At 34.5% G+C, this 23,316-nt stretch overlaps 1 protein-coding gene across 1 annotated transcript in view; it reads left to right on the forward strand.

Moving 5' to 3' along the window:
• Nucleotides 1-23,316, forward strand: part of SNTG1 (syntrophin gamma 1) — a 317,880-nt gene that overhangs the window by 256,164 nt on the left and 38,400 nt on the right. Inside the window, exons 14-15 of the mRNA XM_046642673.1 lie at nt 13,160-13,312; nt 17,760-17,852. Of these exons, the coding sequence (XP_046498629.1) occupies nt 13,160-13,312; nt 17,760-17,852 (246 nt within the window). The remainder of the gene's footprint in view (nt 1-13,159; nt 13,313-17,759; nt 17,853-23,316) is intronic.

Here is a 23,316-nt window from a genome sequence, read left to right on the forward strand (position 1 = left end):
ATTTTTTTAATTTTATTTTTTTTAATTTTTTTTTTCAGAAGTACATCATATTTCTAGTTCTGTATACATTACATCATGTTCACCACCCGAACACTAATTATAGTGCATCCCCTCACATGTGGCCCTAATCACTCCTTTTGCCCTCCCCCCTCCCCCCTTCCCCAATGGTAACCACCAGTCCAATCTCCAATGCTATGTGGGGTTTTGTTTTGTTGTTTTTATCTTCTACTGATGAGTGAGATCATATGGTATTTGACTTTCTCCCTCTGACTTATTTCACTCAGCATAATACCTTCTAGGTCCATCCATGTTGTCACAAATGGCCGGATTTCATCATTTCTTATGGCTGAGTAGCAGTCCAGAGTGTATAAATACCACATCTTCTTTATCCAGTTGTCCCTTGATGGGCACCTAGGTTGCTTCCAAGTCTTGGCTATTGTGTATAATGCCGCAATGAACATAGGGGTGCAAGTATCTTTATGTCTTTGTGTTTTCAAGTTCTTTGGATAAATACCCAGCAGTGGAATAGCTGGATCAATCTATACTTAATTTTCTGAGGATGCTCCAAACTGCTTTCCATAGTGGCTGCACCAGTTTGCACTGCCACCAGCAGTGAACAAGGGCTCCCTTCTCTCCACACCCTCTCCGATATTTGTAGTTTTCTGTCTTCTTAATTATAGCTATTCTGACCAGAGTGAGGTGATACCTCATTGTAGTTCTGATTTGCATTTCCCTGATAGCTAATGATGTTGAACATCTTTTCATATGCCTGTTGGCCATCTGTATATCTTATTTGGAGAAATCTCTGTTCAGATCTTTTGCCCATTTTCTAATTGGATTGTTGGTTTTTTTTGTTGTTCAGCTGTATGTGTTCTTTGTGTATATTGGATATTAACCCCTTATCTGATATGTGGTTTGCAAATATCTTCTCCCAATTATTAGTTTGTCTTTTCATTTTGTTGATGATTTCCTTTGCTGTGCAGAAACTTTTTAGTTTGATGTAGTCCCATTTGTTCACTTTTTCTTTTGTTTCCCTTGCCCGGTCAGACATGGGACTTGAAAATATGCTGCTCAGACCAATGTCATAGAGCATACTGCCTATGTTTTCTTCTGGAAGTCTCATGGTTTCGGGTCTTACATTCAAGTCTTTAATCCATTTTGAGTTGATTTTTGTGCATGGTGTAAGGGAATGGTCTACTTTCGTTCTTTTGCATGTGGCTGTCCAGTTTTCCCAACACCATTTATTGGAGAGACTCTCCTTTCTCCATCGTATGCTCTTGGCTTCCTTGTCGAATATTACCTATCCATAAACATGTGGGTTTACTTCTGGGCTCTCAATATTCTTCCATTGATCTGTGTGTCTGTTTTTGTGCCAGTACCATGCTGTTTTGGTTACTATGGCTTTGTAGTATAATTTGAAATTGGGGAGTGTGATACCTCCAGCTTTGTTCTTTTTTCTCAGGAATCCTTTGGCTACTTGGGGTCTTTTTTGTTCCATATAAATTTTAGGATTCTTTGTTCTATTTCTGTAAAAAATGTTGTTGGAACTTTGATAGGGATTGCATTGAATCTATAGATTGCTTTAGGAAGTATGGACATTTTAACAATGTTAATTCTTCCAATCCAAGAACACGGAATATCTTTCCATTTCTTTGTGTCTTCTTCGATTTCTTTCAACAATGTTTTATAGTTTTTGGTGTACAGATCTTTCACCTCTTTGGTTAAGTTTATTCCTAGGTATTTTATTCTTTTTGTTGCAACTGTAAATGGGATTGTATTCTTAATTTCTCTTTCTGCTACTTCGTTGTTAGTGTATAGAAATGCAACTGATTTTTGTACCTTGATTTTGTATCCCGCAACTTGATTGTACTCCTTTATTATTTCTAAAAGCCTTTTAGTGGACTCTAGGGTTTTGTAGATATAAAATCATGTCATCTGCAAAGAGTGACAGTTTCACTTCTTCTTTTCCAATGTGGATCCCTTTTATTTATTTTTCTTGCCTGATTGCTCTGGCTAGGACTTCCAATACTATGTTAAATAAGAGTGGTGACAGTGGGCATCCTTATCTGGTTCCTGTCCTTAGAGGGATAGCTTTCAGTTTTTCTCCATTGAGAATGATATTTGCTGTGGGTTTGTCATATATTGCCTTTATTATGTTGAGGTATTTTCCTTCTATACCCATTTTATTTAGAGTTTTTTATCATAAATGGGGCTGTATCTTGTCAAATGCTTTCTTTGCATCTATTGAGATGACCGTGTGATTTTTATCCTTCATTTTGTTAATGTGGTGTATCACGTTGATAGATTTGCAGATATTGAACCATCCCTGCATCCCTGGAATGAAGCCCACTTGATCATGATGTATGATCTTTTTAATGTATTGTTGTATTCGATTTGCGAGTATTTTGTTGAGGATATTTGCATCGATATTCATCAGTGATATTGGCCTGTAATTTTCTTTTTTTGTGTTGTCCTTGGCTGGTTTTGGTATCAGGATAATGTTGGCTTCATAGAAGGAGTTAGGAAGCTTCCCCTCCTCTTCAATTTTGTGGAAGAGTTTAAGAAGGATAGGTATTAAGTCTTCTTTGAATGTTTGGTAGAATTCACCAGGGAAGCCATCTGGTCCTGGACTTTTATTTTTTGGGAGGTTTTTAATTGCTGTTTCAATCTCCATACTGGTGATTTGTCTATTCAAATTTTCTACATCTTCTTGGTCCAGTTTTGGAAGGTTGTATGTTTCTAAGAATTTATCCATTTCTTCTAGATTATCCAATTTGTTGGCATATAGCTTTTCATAATATTCTCTCAATATCTTTTGTATTTCTGAGGTGTCTGTTGTAATCTCTCCTCTTTCATCAGAAGTTGAAAATTTTTCTTTTGCTTTTCAGATCATGAGATTCACCTATGAATATATTAGTAAAAATGTAAAGGCTACACCATAGTCAAAATAACTATTCTGGCAGGCGTTAGGTGACATTTTAATAAAAAATAATTTTAATATCTTGATATCTGCCATAGCCATAAAAATATCAAAATATTCAAATTCGTGTATATTACTTTCACTTACTTTTGATGTATTTCTACATAGCATAAAAGAAAGTGGAAATTATATAATTATTGACTTAATATAACTTAAAACAAAAGTTATTTTTTTTCACATTGGTCGTATTGGCTGAATAATACATAAATATTCTTTTTGTTCTGTGATGTATAGATTCAGATTTATAATATTTTAAGTCAATTTCCAAACTTTCCCTTTTTCATCTAATGATGAAATATATTCTTAACAATATTTTGAATTATATCAAAATTTTTACTACACAACAATGTTGATTAATATTTTCATAAAAATGAAAAATAGTCTTATGTTATTAAAACTATCTTTTTTGTACAGACTTGATGTAGATTTAATAAGTGCCTTTAAAGACGTCATCATTTCTGAAAGTCTAATTCAAAATTAATTGGCATGATTTAATTTTGATGTATGTCTTTTCCTCATTTTTAATTATTAGAATAGTTGGAAAAGAGTAAAACATTATTTTTAGCTGAAGAATCCATTCTTGGACTGCTCTTCTTTCATGAGAAAAAAGACACAATTTTTATTTTTTTTAAATAACTCCATGACTAATGATTGAATTATTACCTGATTTTCTATAAGTTCAAGTAGAAGAAAAAGCAGCATACATAGCAAACAGTCACAAACATATTAGTTAAGTTGTGTAGTTCATAAAGTAATTTTTATTTAATACAACAATGTAAAAATATTTATTCTTGATCTGTCTATTCTTTTTTCATTTCAATTTCAAATGCCATTAACTTGAAGAAAAGAATGCTATTAGTGGAGCAATGCATCTGGACAAGTGTGAAAGAAGGGACCCGTCATATTAGCAAATATTGGATGAAACAATTGTAGTGTGAAGGAGAAAAGAAACCATATTGATCCGTGCAGAAATTTTGCCATAAGGATAACTCGCTGTTTTTGCTCATATTTTTCTGCATTTAGTCTTATATGTTTAAAGTACAATAGAAAGTTTAAGGCTGGACACATCTACAAGCTCAATAATTATTCTAAACACATGGTTTATTTTGTTTTTTTAAATAAAAATATACTTTGGTTGTACCCATTGATCTTCGAATACTTTAGAAAAAACACATACATTATTAGCCAACATATTTATAATATGCTATGTAATATGCTGGTTCTGTGTAATATTGCTTTATAAATCTGAGATGTATCCCATTTGGTTATTAGTCTGTAGAAAGTGTCCAGGAGGCTTACAATAAATCTAAAAAACTAGAGGATATTTCTGAAAGGGAAGTCATATTTAAGAAAAACACACAAAGATAGTGCTCAAGATATGTTTAGCTATTATTTTATTACCATTATTAAATGATGCTTTCCAATGAACAAAAGGTATTCTAGAGGATATTGTTTCTACTGGGGCCAAACACACTCTGACAAAAGACAAACAGATTAAAGAAGCAGAGATTAGGGAATGACACATATATTTATTTTATTGAATAGCAACATTAATAATAGAAATTTCTAACTTTAAGAACTACTATGTTTCAGAAACTAGGCGGAATTTTACGTACATTATCTTACCAGCACATCCTATGAATAGAAGAGCCAAGATTTGAATCCAGACAGCATCTGAGGCTACAGCCTGTGTTCTTATCACTTCACTGTAGCACATGCATGCGAGTAAGACAGAAAAAGGGAGAGAAAGAGGCATATATATTTTTTGGATGACTACTTTCAAAGCAAATCTTTAAAATGTTTGGGCTATGGTCACTTTTCACAAAACTTCTGAAAGAGGATCCCAACAATGTTAGCTTTTCCATCTTCCACCTTACTTGCTCTTCTTTCTCTAAAGCAGAGTCGATCCTGGCTCTTTCTTAACTCAAACCCTCCCGTGTCTTGCAGTAAGGAGAACTTCTTAGCAGGAGCGCCTGAGCTTATTCAGGCTTGCAACTGATTGCTCTTGCCTGCATCTCTAAGTCTTTGATGATACTAACGTCTCTCCCTAGAACAAAACTTTCTCCTTCCTACTTTCTCTCCAGAATGATTCATTGCTCTTTATTCTTTTCCCCTTGCACTTTAACGCAATAGCTCTATCATAATGCTTTTTATTATTTTTACCTACTGTGTCCCTCACTAAACTGTAAGGGCTAAATACCCAAGATGCCCATTGCAGTGGTATTGTGAGTCAGTGCGTGAGGAGTGCCCTTTAAATAACAATAACAAATGACTACAAGTGTTCAAAGATGTTGAGATTATATTTGCAGAGTTAATTAGAGAACTCCATCTCTGAGAGCTTCAATGTTTGGGCAATAGAATAGAAGATTCTAAATCAAGTTTTAAAAGAGTAAAGGGGTTAAGTTACCAAGAAAACAGAAAGTTTTAAATGAAGGTCCTTTTAAAATTCTATGGCAAACATGCAATTTATGAGAAGGGGAAATGTCAACAATTCTCTGGCTATTATTTTATATTACAATTTTATATTATGAGAGAAGTTAAGACTGATTTAATAAACCATAAAATTGGCAATGTTTCTGGAAACTCTGCAGTGTTTAGTTAGAATTTTGTGCCATATTATCAATTTAAATAGCTAATATAGGAGTTGAAATATCTACAATACAAATAGAGGCTTTACGAAATTTTTTAATAAAGAGATCTGTCATTACACTATGTCAAAGTTCATAATTCATGACCTGTCAGTGACCCATCTCCTTTCCCAGCTTGGTCTCAACATCTCTCTCACCTTTTCTTTGGACTTCTGGATTGCATTTCATGCACTTGCTTCAGGCCTCTGCCAGTCCCATGCTCTCTGTCTTCACAGATCATGCTTCCTCTCTGCTTTTAACTTTAATCTTCTATCCACCTTTCAGCCACTGTTTAAAATTTACTCCTTAAAGGACATTTTCCTGCCTTCCAAATCTATTTTGGTGTAAACCACATTCTGACTTTTCATAATGACACTTATAAGGATCTGTATTAACACACTTACTTGTGTGATTATTTATTTAATATCTGTCATTGTCACCCTCCATAGACATTGTAAGATCCAAATTACTAAAAAGTACTTTACAATCTGCTTATCCCTGGACTGTATTTTCAAAAATACTATGTTTTCATTTGTTTATCTTAAGACAGAGTAGGGAAATCAATAAATACAAAGAAAATGGGTCTTCCTTTACGCCTTCTGACCATCTCCTGGCAGCAAGTGGTCAAATCTGAATTCTACAACAGTGGAAGCAACTGCCTTTCCTTAACTTTATTATAGCAATTTAAGTTCCCAATGAGAAAGAAGGGAAATTGCTATTATTTTGAAAACGCTTGTCAAGAAGAGAATTTCTTCTAACATTTTGAGTGTTTAATGATGATATATTTATATATCTCTATATAAGAAATGACTAAGACATAAGTGATTAACCTTTGACAGTTTTTAGTACACTTCACATATAATTCAAAGGATATATTTGACATATTGCGTGGGATTACCCTATTTCATCCATTCTTTGCATTTTTTTCACCTTATACCATCTCTGAAGTTGGAATACACAAAGATATGTGGACAAATTATTTGGAAACTCCTAGTAAAACCAAGACATTGCCATGTCAAAGTCTTTTTGACTCAATGAAATACAAATAAGTAGGGTAAATGTGTATTTTTAAAAAACCAGTAAAATTTCTGTAGGCAACTTAGACTCATTTTTTCATTTGTCATGTAGAAGAATATTTTCATGATGCTTTATGGATTACAGAAATCAACTCAATAAAAAAATACTATGTTTATAAAGCTTTTAAAAATTGCAAACACATTAATAAATATTATTTAATTTTATCATCTTAACAGCTCTGTAAGGAAGAAGGAAGATTGTATTTACTTTTTTATTGAGTTCATAATAGTTTACATCATTATGAAATTTCATTTGTACATTATTTCTTGTCCGTCACCACATAAGTGCTCCCCTTCATCTCTTTGTCCACTCCCCAGCCACCTTCCCCTGGTAACCACTGAACTGTTTTCTTAGTCCATGTGTTTATTTATATTCCACATATGAGTGAAATCAAATGGTGTTTGCCTTTCTCAGTCTGGCTTATTTTGCTTAGCGTAATACCCTCCAGATCCATCCATGTTGTTACAAATAGGATGATTTTGTCTTTTTTATGGGTGAGTAGTATTCCATTGTGTGTGTGTGTGTGTGTGTGTGTGTGTGTGTGTGTGTATCTTCTTTATCCAATCCTCAGTCAATGGGCACTTGGATTGTTTCCATGTCTTGGCTATTGTGAATAGTGCTGCAATGAAAGAGGGGTACATATGTTACTTTGGATTATTGACTTCAAGTTATTTGGGTAGATACCCAGTAGTGGGATAGCTGGGTCATATGGTAGCTCTATTTTTAGTTTTTTGAGGAATGTCCATACTATTTTCCACTGTGGCTGCACCAGTTTGCATTCACACCAGCAGTGTATGAGAGTTCCCTTTTCTCCACACGCTGTCCAACATTTGTTATTTTTAGTCTTAGTGATTCTAGACATTTTAACAGGCACAAAGTGGTATCTTAGTGTAGCTTTGATTTACATTTCCCTGATCATTAGTGGTATTGAACATCTTTTCATGCATTTATTGGCCATCTGTATATCTTCTTTGGAGAAATGTCTGTTAACATCCTCTGCCCATTTTTTGATAAGACTGTCTGGTTTTATGTTGTTCAGTTGTGTGACTTCCTTATATATTATGGAGATTAATGCCTTTTCGGATATATGATTGGCAAATATTTTCTCCCAATTGGTGGATTGTCTTTTTGTTTTCATCCTAGTTTCTTTTGCCTTGCAGAAGCTCTTTAGGTCTGATGAAGTCCCACTTGTTTATTTTTTCTTTTATTTCCCTTGTCTGAGAAGACATGGTACTTGGAAAGATCCTTTTAAGTTGGATGTCAAAGAGTATACTATCCATATTATCTTCCAGGAGTTTTATGGTTTCAGGACTTATCTTCAAGTCTTTGATCAATTTTGAGTTTATTTTTGTGTATGGCATGAGACAATGGTCTACTTTCATTCTTTTGCAAGTGGTTGTCCTGATTTCCCAAACCATATATTGAAGAGACTATCTTTTCTGCATTGTATGTTCTTGACACCCTTGTCAGAGATCAGCTGTCTGTAGATGTGTGACTTTCTTTCTGGGCTTTAAGTTCTGTTCCATTGATCTGTGTGCCTGTTTTTGTACTACTACCATGGTGTTTTGATTACTATGGCTTTGCAGTACATTTTGAAGTCAGGGATTGTGATGCCTGCAGCTTTGTTCTTTTTTCTCAGTATTGCTTTAGCAGTTTGGGGTCTTTGATTGCCCCATATAAATTTCAGGATTCTTTGTTCTATTTCCATGAAGAATGTCTTTGGGATTCTGATTGAGATTGTATTGAATCTGTAAATTACTTTGGGTGGTATGGACATTTTTACTGTGTTTATTCTTCCAATCCCTGTGCATGGAATCTCTTTCCATCTCTTTATGTCACTATGTATTTATTTCAATAATGTCTTATAGTTTTCATTGTATAAGTCCTTTACCACCTTGGTTAGGTGTAGTCCTAGATATTCTTCTTGTTGTGATTGTAAATGGAATTGTATTCTTGAGTTCTCTTTCTGTAAGTATGTTATTAAAGTATAGAAATGCAACTGACTTTTTAAGTTGATTTTGTACCCTGAAACTTTACTATAGTTGTTAATTATTTCTAATAGTTTTCTGAGGGATTCATTGGGGTTGTCTATATATAAGATCATGTCGTCTGCAAACAGTGAGAGTTTCACTTCACTCCCTATTTGGATTCCTTTTATTCCATTCTTTTGCCTAATTGCTCTGGCCAAAATCTCCAGTACTATGTTGAATAAGAGTGTGGATAATGGGCATTCCTTGTCTTGTTCCCATTCTCAGAGGTATGGCTTTCAGTTTTTGCCCATTGAGTATGATGTTCCTGTGCGTTTGTCGTATATGGCCTTTATTATGTTGAGGTAATTGCTTTCTATCCCTATTTTGTTAAGAGTTTTTATCATAAATCGCTGTTGGATCTTGTCAAATGTTTTCTCTGCATCTAGTGAGATGATAATGTGGATTTTATTCCTCATTTTGTTAATGTAGTGTGATTGATTTTTGGATGTTGAGCTATCCCTGTGTCCCTTGTGTAAATCCCATTTGATCATTTTGTATGATCTTTTTGATGTATTGCTATATTAAAGTTGCCAATATTTTGTTGAGGATTTTTGCATCTATGTTCTTCAGTAATATTGGCCTGTGTTTTTTCTTTTTTGTGTTGTCCCTGTCAGGTTTTGGTATCAGTGTGGTGTTGGCCTCATAGAATGTGTTAGGAAGTGTTCCATCTTCCCTAAATTTTTGGAGTAGCTTGAGAAGGATAGTTATTAAATCCTCCCTGAAAGTTTGGTAGAATTCTCCAGGGAAGCCATCTGGCCCTGGACTTTTATTTTTGGGGGTGCTTTTGATTACTGTTCCAATTACTTTACTCATGTCTGTTCTATTCAGATTATTTATTTCTTCTTGATTCAGCTTTGGGAGGTTATAGGAGTCTAAGAATTTATCCATTTCCTATAAATTGTCAATGTTGGCATATAGCTTTTCGTAGTTTTCTCTTATAATCCTTTGTATTTCTGTGGTATCCATTGGTATTTCTCCTCTTTCATTTTGAATTTTATTTATCTGAACTTTCTCTCTTCTTTTCTTCGTAAGTCTGGCTAAAGGTTTGTCAATTTTGTCTTCTCAAAGGATCTGCTCTTTATTTCATTGATCCTTTCTGCTGCCTTTTTGTTTTCTTAAATAGGATTTATTTCTGCTCTGATTTTTATTATCTCTCTCCTGCTGACTTTGGGCTTTGTTTGTTCTTCTTTTTTTGATTCAGTTAGGTGTAGTTTAAGATTTCTTATTGGGGTTTTTCTTGTTTGTCAAAGAGAGCCTGTATTGGCATGAATCTCCCTCTTGATATGGCTTTTGCTGCATTCCATATGAGATGGTATAGTATATTTTCATCTTCATTTGTCTCCAGATACTTTTTGATTTCTCCTTTACTTTCTTCAATGATCCATTGGTTGTTCAATAGCAGGTTGTTTTGTCTCCACATCTTTGTCCATTTCTCTTTTTTCTTGTAATTAATTTCTAGCTTCATAGTATTGTGATAGGAAAAGATGCCTGTTTTTGTTTCAATCTTCTTAAATTTATTGAGACTTGCCTCATTTCCCAACATATGATCTATCCTTCGAATGTTCCGTGTGCACTTGAGAAGAAGGTTTATTCTTCAGTTTTTGGAGGGAGTGTTCTATATATGTCTATTAAGTCCAACTGATCTAACTTTTCATTTAATTCCACTGTTTCCTTGTTGATTTTCTGCCTGGATGATCTATCCATTGATGTGAGTGGAGTGTTCAGGTCCCCTACTATTATTGTGTTGTTATTAATATCTCCTTTTAGGTTTGTTAATAGTTGTTTTATGTACTTTGGTGCTCCTGTGTTGGGCGCATAGATATTTACAAGTGTTATGTCTTCTTGATGGAGTGTCCCTTTGATCATTGTATACTGCCCCTCTTTCTCTCTCTTTACCTGTCTTATCTTGAAGTCTACTTTGTCTGATATAAATATTGTGACACGTGCTTTCTTTTGTTTGCCATTTGCTTGGAGTATTGTCTTCCATCCCTTCACTCTGAGCCTGTGTTTGTCATTGGAGCTGAGATGTGTTTCCTGGTGGCAGCATAATGTTGGGTCTTGTTCTTTAATCCATCTCGTCACTCTGTGTCTTTTTATTGGAGAGTTCAATCCATTTATGTTTAGGGTGATTATTGATAGAGGAGGGCTTACTGCTGCCGTTTTAACTCTCATTGTCCAGTTCTCCTGTATTTCCTTTGTTTAGGGTCCTGTGTAATTTGGTTTACTGGTTATGTAGTTTTTTATGTTGCATTTCTTTGTTTTCTCCTTATTTATTATTTGTGTCTCTGTTTTAATTTTGCTTAGTGGTTAACATGAGGTTTGTATTCAAAATCTCATAGATAAAATAGTCCATTTCCTGATGACCTCTTATTTCCTTAGACTAAGCTGATTCAGTCCCTTCACTCTTGGCTTCCTAAGGTGTTTTTCTCACAACTTATTCCATGTTGTATTGTGATTTAACGATTAAAAAGACCAGGTTATCTCTGTTTTTGGTGTTTTTCTTCCTCTTATCTTTAATGCTATACTTGAGTATTTGCTAACTTGCTCTGATTCTGTCTACCTATTTATCTCCTTACTCCATGCTTTGTAATCCCTTTCTCCCTCTTTTTTTTTCAGGTATGAGGGCCTTCTTGAGGATTTCTTGTAGGGGGAATCTCATGGCTATGAATTCCCTTTGCTTTTGTTTGTCTGGGAAAGTTTTTATTTCTCCATCATATCTGAAGGATATTCTCACTGGATAGAGTATTCATGGCTGAAAGGTTTTGTCATTCAAAGACTTGAATATGTCATTCCTGTCTCTCCTAGCCTGTGAGTTTTCTGCAGAGAAATCCACTGAAAGCCTGATAAGGCTTCCTTTGTAGGTTATTTTCTTCTGCCTTGCTGCCTTTAGTATTTTTTCTTTGTCATTCACTTTTTCCAGTTTCACTACTATATGCCTTGCAGTAGGTCTTTTTACATTGACATATTTAGGAAGTCTGGTAGCCTCCTCCACATGGATTTCCTTCCCCAGCTATGGGAAGTTCTCTGCTATTATTCCTTTGGACAAGCTTTCTGCTCCATTCTCCTTCTCTTCTTGAATATCTATAATTCTTATGTTGCATCTCCTAATTGAGTTGAATATTTCTTGGAGACTTTCTTCATTTCTTTTAGTCTTAGTTCTCTCTCCTGCTCTATCTGGAGCATTTCAACATGTCTATCCTCGATTATGCTGCTTTGCTCCTCTATGATGTTCACTCGAGCGTTCAGGTAATTCATATTTTATTTTATCTAATCCATTGTGTCTTCCATCTCCAATATTTCTGATTGATTCTCCTTTGTAGTTTTAATCTCTTTTGTGAAGTATCTCCTGAGTTCATTGAATTGTTTCTCTACGTTCTCTTTTAACTCATCTTTTGATGATAACTATTTTGAATTCTCTGTCATTATATTACATATTTTTGTGTCATCAGGGATGATTTCTGGATACTTGTCATTTTCCTTCTGGTCTGGATATTTAATATAATTTTTGATACTGCTAAAGGGTGTGACTCTGTTTTTGCTCATTGTGGTATTATTTATCCATAGTAACCACCTATCACCACTGGGTGGGGTTCAAGAGCCAAGTATTCTGAGCCCTCTGCATTCTGCTTTGATTCCAGAAGCTGGAGCCTGAACTGGGCTGTCTGTGGGGAGGGGCACTTTCTTTGGCATCCTCTTGTGGGCTTACTCACTTTGCTCTGGCTCTCTGTGCTGCTGAGGTGTTGGCTTGATGTGATCACTCCCCATGGTAACTTTCACCCCAGTATGGGGCTTCCCTTTGTGCTGCAAATGCTCTTGGGGATCTTTGACATCCCCATGAATGAATGTCCCCTCCCAACTTCCTTCCCTCTCAGAGGTTGTACACAGTCCAAGATTGCAGTCTTTTGGGGAGGGAGCAAGTTTCCCTTACCCTGTTCCACCTCCTCTGAGGGGGCTTCAGCCTCTCCACCCTCTGATATACAGCTGCATGGGTCTTTTAGATGCCTTTTGTGTTGTGTCAATGTCCTCTTTTGGAGTATGAATGTCTTTTTCATTGCATGGTCGAGGGGAGAGATTACCACGAGAGGTCACTCCACCATGATGGTGACCTATGAGTTATCTTTTTGTACAGTAAGAAACTGAATCTTATGTGTTAAATGCTTTGGTAGTTACATTGCTAGTGAGACTTGAAGCCAAAAATCTTAACTTCTATTTTATGGACATGCTTCAGCATGTATACAGAGAAGAAATGCATTAGTTATGGACTGTGAGACCTGCAATTTGGTCTGCTATGACCATTTTCAATGAAGACTTAGTGATAAAATACAGTGTCATCTATATGACTGTAGCACTTTCACCATGTGTTAGTCAACATTGATTCAAGGTATAGCAATGTTAGCAATGTGAATTGATGTATGCCAGCCTATGTAACTCCAGGTTTTCATCAGGACAGTGACCTGCTGGACCGGCGGAAACACTGCTTCATCGTGCAGTCTGAATCTGGGGAGGATCTCTACTTCTCTGTGGAGTTAGATTGTGACCTCGTCCAATGGGAAAGAGCCTTCCAAACAGCAACCTTTCTAGAAGTGGAACGGATACAGGTGAGAGACTGGAATTTTAGGGTCTGTGACTCCCAAAGATGCATGACCACTTCCCTAGAGTTCCAATATAAATTCAGTTAGCATAAGAATACAGTTCTGTGGGTCTTGACCTCCTCAAATGCATTCTATAATTACCCATTTTCATTAAACGAATAGTAGCACAGCTCTGAAAAAAACATTTTATTTTTCTGCAATTTTATCTTTCTAAGCTATTTCCTACCATTCATCAACACTGTATTTATAATTTTAATTAAAGTCTACTCTAATTTAAATCTAAAATAGAAAATGCTCTGATTTTAATTAATTGTTTACAAAGCCATTTCCTGTTCTCCAATCATGACCATCTAATTTTCAGCTGAATAGTTTCATTTACTCACAATGCCCTGGCTTCCTAGAAAGTCTTCTCTTCATCTCTACCCTTCAAAATCACACATGGAATTTGAAACTTTTTTCAGTGTAATGTAATCCATGAAGATTTTCCTGGTTTCCAGTCTGTCCTGCCCACTGATTACCACTACTCTTTCCGCTACAATCCTGTTCAAACTCATCCCACTTTGAACACCAATATCACTTTCTTTTGTCCATTTTCTTACGTCTGTTCACACTCTCCTCTTGTTTTAGGGTGATGTGTGCTTGTCATTCCCCATATAAATTGTAGATTGCTTGGGATTATTTTACTCATCTAACAACTGAAGTACAGTGCATTTTGTACATCACAGGTATTCAACAGATAGTTATTAGACTTTATTTCTTAACTATCAAGTTATATCTAGATCAAACTTCATAGAATCTTCAGCCTCTACAGTTCACAGAACCGTGGGATGGAGCAGGCTTCCAAGTATTTGTTCTGTGGCTGACCTCTAACAGAGACCTATGGCAAAACTGAACAGTTATAATGCACTTGCCACATGCAAATGGGTTCTCAGAGCCAGGACCTAAATAGACATATGGACACTTAATTTTGAAAACAAGTGTATGATGATAATATAGCATTGGCTATCCTGGAATGTTTGCTTATAATAGGAGATTTTGACACTTTTTTTAACATGTTGAACTGATTTGTAACACATATTAATTTCTTTTTTTGTGACTACTAACTTCTACAGTCAACACATCAAGTTGCATCAGTATGACATGACAATCCGGGAAAGAGGAAGGAGAAAACTCAAATTTCACTTGTTTCATTGCTCAATTGACAGTTTCTAATAGCTCTGCTGATTGGCAAATATCTAAAAGTGCTAAAGTAGCTGAGAAATATTGTTTCAATAATTTAGCTGTATAGAACCTCAATTCAGTAAAATAGGCAATTTAATATCAATAATGGAAAGATGAAAAATATCTTGTATATTATTTTATTCTAAGTATCAACATCTAAGACCATTTTAAAACATTGAAATATAAGTTAGTTGAATAGGAATTAACATTTTGTTATTTGTAGTGATATTTTTAGGTTTTCCTAATTATCATTCCTCTAGAATATTGTACTTCATTTGGAAACGACTATATGGCAATTTCTACATGTTGGGCTCAATTTAAGATTTCCCTTTAAATCTCCTAATGTTTAGAAATGAGATAGGGATAAAATTATGTCGTTTTGCTGTATTTTAATATTATTCTTTGAATCTGGGCTTCATATTCTCTAAGCTGAGGTCCTGAGCAGTGTAATTCTTTGGACTACGGCCATTCCTTTTCACAAGAGCAATTTAAGATGCATATAGTAAGTGCAAAGTAAAATATTAAATGCCTTTTTAGCTCTTAGTTGTTTTATAGATTTTATAATTTCCCTTTGTTTATTGTATTAGAAATCAATCATCAGTGACTGAACACCTTGGTAGTGTTATTTTCAAAATTCAAGGATGTGCATATATTTACATGAAGAACCTTATGGTTTTCTTCTACATTCTAATATTTCCACTACCATTGAAGTTTCTAAAGAAATAAAATAAAGAGGAAATATATGTCCTCTTGTGAAATAGGCAGAAAGGAAAAGTTTTATGATTTTGACTAATATAATTAGTGAATTAATAAATAAAATGGTCTTTTATTTTGAAATTGGTTTTCTTTAATAGGACTGTATCCTAGCATTTTCCAGCTTCTGATCTTTCCTCTACCTATTTGCATATTTTCTGATTAATAAAGTACTTAATATTCATATAAATATCTACATATTGACTTTAAGAGATAATTCATGGAAAGTAAGTATTTCTAAAACATTCCACAATGTCATTTAAATTAACATCTTAAAATTTGGAAAATGTAGTGAATATTGAAACAGGAAGGTGACAATTAATGTGAGTAAACTCTTCCAACATTTCCCTGGTATTCAAAGGACTAGTGTTAACCCTAAGTCATTTATAGTGTTTTTAGTACCTTTATTTGTCCTATTTCTGAACAATTTTCCCTCAGTGAGTGAATAATATTGGTAAGGGGCAGATAATTGTTTTTGCTTCACACTAATTCAATTTAAACTAATATAGCTCTTTCAAAATAGAATTTTTAATGAAAATGTGTATCACTTTCAAAAATTAATTTCATTTAATTACTATTATTTTAAACCTATTTCATGTGTTTTATCTAGCTATAGATATTTCCAATCATCCAAAAGGGCATATTAAAAAGTATTTTATGTGTGATGTATCTTCAAATGTTGTGGAATAATATTTAAGTGTGCAAATATCTTTCAGAGTGTTTCTACTTTGAAATTCTCTAAAAAGGATAATTTTTTGCTTTTTCTAACTATCATTGTTTTATTTTTTTTAAAGATAGACATCTGAGCTAACATCTGTTGCCAATCTTCTTTCTTTTTTTCCCTTCTTCTCCCCAAAGCTCCCCAGTACATAGTTGTATATTCTATTTGTATGTAATTCAAGTTTCATTATAAAACAAACACAGAAATCAAACAATAAATCAAATATTTCAATATTAAAACATGTATTAAGTATACTCATTCTATATGTTAATTAAGATTATAAATTATAGAATTAAACTTGAGTGGGTCTCAATTTATGTCATATCTGTCTGTTTCAATTTAATTATTGAGACAATGACATTTAATTTGTAATTCTGAACTTACTGAGATAAATTTTAATGTTCTGTATTGAAGGTGTTTTCACCTAACATATTCTTTTTAATTAATAGTACTTGAAAATAGCAAACAATTCTGTCTAAATTGGAGGAAATGCGATAACTTTGAACATTCCTTAATGTTTATAGTAGTTTTAATAAAGTAGTAATGGGCAGATGCAAACATAGAAGATGCCCATGTGTTAAACAAATAAAATTACACCCAGACGCCCATTAAGTATATTTTCTAATCTGGTTTTTGAAAACTGTAACTCTAGATGAATAATTTGGCATGCTTATAACTTTTCTAGGCAAACTGAGCTTAAACACATAAATATAGCTTTTGCTGAAGGCAACTTGATGCATTTAGTCACCATTATAGTCAGAATGTGATTCATATAATGTACTTTTATATATAGCATTATAAAAACAAATGTGATGAAGGATTGGTATTGAAAATTTACTTGAGATAGGTCTCTCCCTCTCTCCTTCCCCCCACCTCCTCCATGTTTCTTTCTTGGTGAATTACGAATATTTTTCATCATTTGACTCTCCTGCTACAGTTTGCAATTAAATGCAAATAAAACTGGCCTATGCACATAAAAGTGCATCATGTTGCATATAAGCCCCAAGTTTTAATTTCATATCTTTTATTTTTATATTTTAGTATCTATATTTTATTAGTCTTCCTAAAATATTTACATGTAAGTAAAATTATAATTTAATATGATCTCAATGTGAAAAGTGATTAATTGTTGAGTTCTGAAGAATCAGTAGAGTTTACACAAATAATAGTCAAGTGGTAAATGTCTCTGAGAAATAGCTTGCACCACATGGATGAACGTATAGAGACTCTTAAGGTCAAGATGTTTCTTGTATTTCTTGCCCTGGTTGCTGAATCTGTGTTTGTGTGCCTGAGACTTCTCTTTTAATAATATCCATGAAATTGATATGCCAAGAATGTAAGTAATGCTTTAATCTTTCATAATTTGATTTTGGTTTAATGAAAATGCAGCAATCTTTAGCCACAGGATATAACAACTTAAAATAATCTGGCCTACATCTAAACATTTTTTTTACCAGTTTTATTGCCAGTATAGCAAAGGGAGTCAGTGTTGTACAAGGTAAAGATAAGGTCAGACGGAGAAGATTGGAAACTTGGACCTGCATACCCCTTGGCAGGTCAAAAACCACTCAGCTTCTGTTTTACTAACATTAACATGTTGGTAATACTATCTTCCTTATACAATTATTGCTGGTATTAAACTAGCTATTGTATACAGAATTTATTACAGAGCTGTCACACAGTCTTTGATAAATATTGGCTATTAATACTGATATTGGGCCAATCACATGAAAAGTAACAGTTTTCTTTTCTGTCTAGTGCAAGACATATGCATGTGTGCAGGAAAGTCATCTAATGGGACTTACGATTGACTTTAGCACCGGATTTATCTGCTTTGATGCTGCAACAAAGGTAATGCGCTTGTCAGCTCTAAGAAATGTGCTGCAGACATTCTAATTTAAGAGTGATTGAAAAAAGTTGTAACTCCTATCAGCATCTTAACTGGTTAACATGTGTCAAATTGAAGATCTTCATTTTTGTTACTAGAAGAAAATTATGTGTTAATCTGTTTACAGAAAAATGAAAGTTTGAATTTTTAATAAAACAAATATGTTGCCACAAAACATTGTAACTATATAAACTGAAATCTATGTATAATATGAATATTATACATATATTTTTTTTTCTCTTTTGCTAAAGGTTTGGCCTCGTATTGAGGGAAAATTTCCTTTCTCAAAACTAGTTTTTTAAACAAAGTGTGTCTTTATTATTTTTCTATGTCAACATCTCCAATATCACAATGACAAAATGTATTTTTTTAGTTTTAAAGATAATATGTTAGAATTAAAGAATGGAGAAATTTGGGGGTTGGGGTTTCTAGCCAGGGAATGTAACCCTTGTAAACACCTAATAAGGTCTTGAACTGTCTGATTGTCTGCCCTTTCCACAAAGGGTATATCTCTGGGAGTGATGTAGATTGAATGATGAAGGGCATCTTCCCAGCCAGTCATATCTAAAAAATGTTAAAGCTCAACTGACCTCCTGCCCCTTACTAATCTCCTTCCAGTACTGAAGTCACTGCTGCAGTTTCTGACTTGGGGCTCTGGTCCCCATGGAGGTCATTCTCTCCCTTCCCATGAGGACATAAATTTCTTAGATTCATTCCACTTTCTCCTTTGTCAAAGTATGGCCTAAAAAATAAACTGATATACTCCTTAGCACTAATTTTAAGGATTAATGAGTAATTTCTTATTGGGAAACTTATATTTTACCTAGAAATTAAGCTTTGTATAGATTTTCAAAAACCATAGAAATTCAGGCTTGTACAGATTTTCAAAAACAAATGCAAATAAAACAAGGTAATGATATAAATGCATGAGAAAGGTAGAGTGTAGACAGTGGGAGTGTTTTGATCTTGGAAAAGATGGGAGTCTAATGGTGCAGTCCAGCTGTTCACAGCCAAGTAGGATGTGGGTTGTTGTTTGGAGATCTTGTGTTTTTTCATGTCCCAACAATCAAGATTGTCACACAAAATTTCACATTATTAAAGGGTGCCCAATGTTTCATTCTACTTTGACATTGTAAAAATAAATAGGACACATATGCCAGTTATATTTGACTGTCCAGTGCATTGCCTTTGCATAACGCCAAAAGAATGCTTCCCTAAATATGGAATTTCAGACAGCAGCGGCTCTTTTAATGATTCTCAAATGAGACTGCCATACACTTTTCCTATGACTAAAGACTTTCTTTTGAATAAAATGCTCATTCTAATCAGGATAAGGTCATGAGTATTAAATTAATTTAACAAATTAACCAATTTAATTATTAATCAATTTCATAAGTACTAAATTAATGTAACAAATAACTTTAAAAACATACTGATTAGAAAAAAAATTAAAGTCTGTTTTTAAAAATGAAATATTATTGCCAGAGTTGTCACCAAACTCTATCACATGAAGATGAAAGAGTCTCATACTAGTAAATGAGAGGGCAACAGATAAAATTCACCTAAATCCATTTTTTCATGCCTCAATCTATTTTGAGTTTCTGTTTAAGGTTAGTGTAATTGGAGTCTGTGTTAGAGTCCTCTGTTGGCTTTTAATGTGGTAAGGGAGAAAAGCTTGAAATGGGCATTCTACACCACATACCTGTGTACTCCTGCCCTGGGTGTTACTCTCCTGGAAGGGTTATGATGTCGTCTAGGGCAAACGATTTAGTAGGAAATGGTATTTTAGTAAGTACAAACTTGACATGCAGGAGAAACCAAAGACCCTCAGGTGTAGTGATCACTATCTTTTCATTTTCTGATTTTGTTATTGGAAGTATCTAACTCCAAGACAATCTGAGAATTACAAGGGAGGGAAAAGAATCTATACACGTTATCATGAAGGTAGCATTCATCACTGAAACTGTGACATTTGGGGAGTGAAAGCAAGAGCCAGTAATAATTATGTCAGGACAGCAAGCATAAACCAAGAGAGCCCTGTGCAAACCACTGAGTTGACCTCACTGCAAGAAGGTTTTCCTCATTCCATAAAATGAGCCCAGAAAGAAGTTGGGCTTTTTTGTTTTTGGGGGGAAGATTAGCCCTGAGCTAACATCTGCTGCCAATCCTCCTCTTTTTGCTGAGGAAGACTGGTCCTGAGCTAACATCTGTGCCCATCTTCCTCCACTGCATATGTGGGATGCCTGCCACAGCATGGCTTGCCAAGCGGTACGTAAGTCCGCACCCGAGATCCGAACTGGCGAACCCTGGGCTGCCTAAGCAGAATGCAAACTTAACCGCGACACCACCGGGCCGGCCCCAAGAAGTTATTTTTAATTACAAAAAAAACCCAAAAAGGTAATTGTTACATATAAATGAGAACATGTTTTGTTCCAAAATTTTATTAAAATAATTAAACAATATCCAGCTATTTTCTCTACTTGATATGCATGTGGAAAGTATCCTTAAGAATATATGTCCAGCAGATCTTTTAAATGTTTGGATTCAGGAGGGCTGTGGCAGCAATACTACTCATACCCTTTGACTGCACACATTTTCTCTATCTGTACTGCATCTTGATAAGGTCCTCCAACCTTGATGTGACTGTGGAAGCAAACCGAAGGTCTTATGATAAAGTACAGATTCCAAGAAAGGGGAGGATGGTGTTCTGGGTGGTTGATTGAGCTCCACATAAAGCAGATGCTGTGCTGTTAATACATCAATGAAGGCGAGTATCGCATTAATGCAAAACGAAAAAGCAACCATATTTTTCATTTCTTACAAGAAGTTTTAAAAAATAAAATAAACAGTGATGAAAAAAGTAAACTAAAAGACCAGATCAGAGACTCATGGTAGGGAATGAGTGTGAGCATTATTTAGATTACACTAGAATGCTACAAGTTTGGAAACTGTGAGGTATCTAAAATGCTACAGGTTCAGAAGCTGTGAGGTGTCTGGGAATGTCAAGCTAATACTTGTTATTTATTACTTGTGCATGAAAGTCCCCAAGGAAAACCATTTCCCTGGATTTTCTAAGAGAGTACAAGACACACTGAATAGCAGTCTATTCCACATACATTAGTTTATATTAGCAACATAGCAGGGAGCTGTATGTACTTCTCTTTCACTTAGTGTTGTTGGGGTGAATTCCCTCATAGAAATTTATTGCCATATACAGCTCTACTTGTTCTTCGTAATCTTCATCCTTGTTAAGATGTAGCCATTTTAGTGTTAAAGGTTTTGTTACTAATGTGTCAAAGTATGATGTTGCAGCCCTTATATAACTCCCATGGTTGAAAGTATAGATTTGTTGCCTTTATATTCCTTTAAACATGCATAAATGCATTAATTAATTCTATCTATTAATAGATTTTCCATGTAAACAGAGACCTCAGCTGCAATATTACTAAATATTTACTGAATACTTGCTGTCTATTGAAAGACACAGGAGGTGTATACATGTTGGTCTTGGGTGTTCAAGGAAAGCTTCACGGAAATGGAGACCCAAGAGCCCTTGATTATCCAGGCAAATATCTGTAAGTGAGGAAGGACATCAAATTTGAGGTCAAAGGAGATGAGAGATTAAGTTCGTGGGTAACTAAGAGCCAGATAATGAAAGGGGTTCTATTTGGATTCGAGCCTTAGAACAGAGGAATACCTTTGAAGAGTTTCAGACATAGGAATGAAATGATCAAGTGTGTGTTTGATAAAACAAAACTAGTGGAACAATCTGTGATTGAAATTGAGAGAATCCAGGCAAACCCTAAATTCTAAATTCTCAAAATCTGTCCTCCCCTGGGCGTAGACCACTCCATGACATTCCTGAGAAAATGATATTCATGGTTGGCAAGGTCAAATAAGCACATTATTACAAGTTGAGAGTGAAAATAATCACAGTGTATGCACAGAATTAAGAGATGTTCAGTATGACTGAAGGAAAAGGTACAAGGAGAGGGATGGAGAGACAACGTTGGAGAACAAAACTGAGCCACATAGTTAAGGTCCAATGTATGTTTGACCTAAATTTGATTTATATTGTGGAAGGATCACTCTAGCTGAGGTACAGATTGCATTGATTGGGTGGAGGCAAGATTGAATTAATGGATACTTATTTTTCCCCTCAATAATTTAGAAAAACAACTTTTAAACTATTTTTTTAAACCATGAAATTTTGTAAAACAAAATGAGGGAGGGTGCTTTTTATCTGCATCAGACGGATAACACCTGAGCTCTAAAGGTTAAAACGACATTGGGGGCATCCTGAGCCCACACCTCAGCCCTCGCCGCACTCCGCATCATGCCCAGGGGATAAGCTGTCTTCAAGGGCTCCATTGGCTATAACTGGAGACAAGGAATGTTCATCCTGTGTATATGTCTATTGCAATGTTTGGAACACCGTAAGTCTTGGCTCTCGAGCCTGGGTAAAAGTAGAACACGGTATTACTCATATTATTACTGTTTCCTTGGTAGAGTCTCTGGAACCACTAGTTCCCAAAATTGTTATTGTCTGATAATTTTTAAAAAAAATGTTTTAATAGTTGAATTTGAGAAATTGTAGGATAAAATACTTAAAAGGTTTTTTTACTTTAGGATATCTAAGAGACAGTGCTAAGACATTAACATATTAAAAATGTTTTCAAAAGCATAATTGGCTAACAGATCTACAAAGACAATAAATATGAAGTAAAAAGTAACATTTTTAAGAATTAGTTCTGTCTTATATTAGAGGCTGCTGTAATGATTTCCTGTTTTCTTCTTGTCCCCATTCCAACTTTCATTGAATATAAATTGAAAGCATTGTCTCGGGTAGATTTGTAAAACTCACACATGTGCACAGTGACCTGCATGTTAGGAACTTGTAATCTGTGCAGTAAAATATGATGTCACCCTAACTTAAATCACTTCCTTCTTGTTTTCTGGGTTTTGTCTACAAAGTTAGAAGACTTCCTATTACCAAATAATTGCGCTTCAGAATTAAATTCACTGTCAACACATTAACATTTGCGATAAATGAAATATCTAAATCTATATAATCCATTTGTACTTTTAAGCAGACACTGATTTCTATAGCGTTTCAAGGTAAAATTTGAAATGAAGTTAATATGACCTATATTTACACTTTTCATTTTAATAACTGTTTGATCTGGATTGGACAAATTGAAAGTCACTGATTATAAGGAGCTTTGAGCTACTGTTTCTGCTAAAAATATATGATTTTCATGTACACACACTCATTTCATAATATGTTTGACTTTTTCTAAAATGCATTTATATAATTATAATATGAATTCCATAGGTTGAACATCTCAAAATAGAATTAAACTTTTATTGTTTTTATTTTATGCCATTTATGCTATAATATTTCAACTATTTCATATCAAAGGTAGC

The sequence above is a fragment of the Equus quagga genome, chromosome 16 (genome assembly GCF_021613505.1).
Source record: "Equus quagga isolate Etosha38 chromosome 16, UCLA_HA_Equagga_1.0, whole genome shotgun sequence".
NCBI lineage: Eukaryota > Metazoa > Chordata > Mammalia > Perissodactyla > Equidae > Equus > Equus quagga.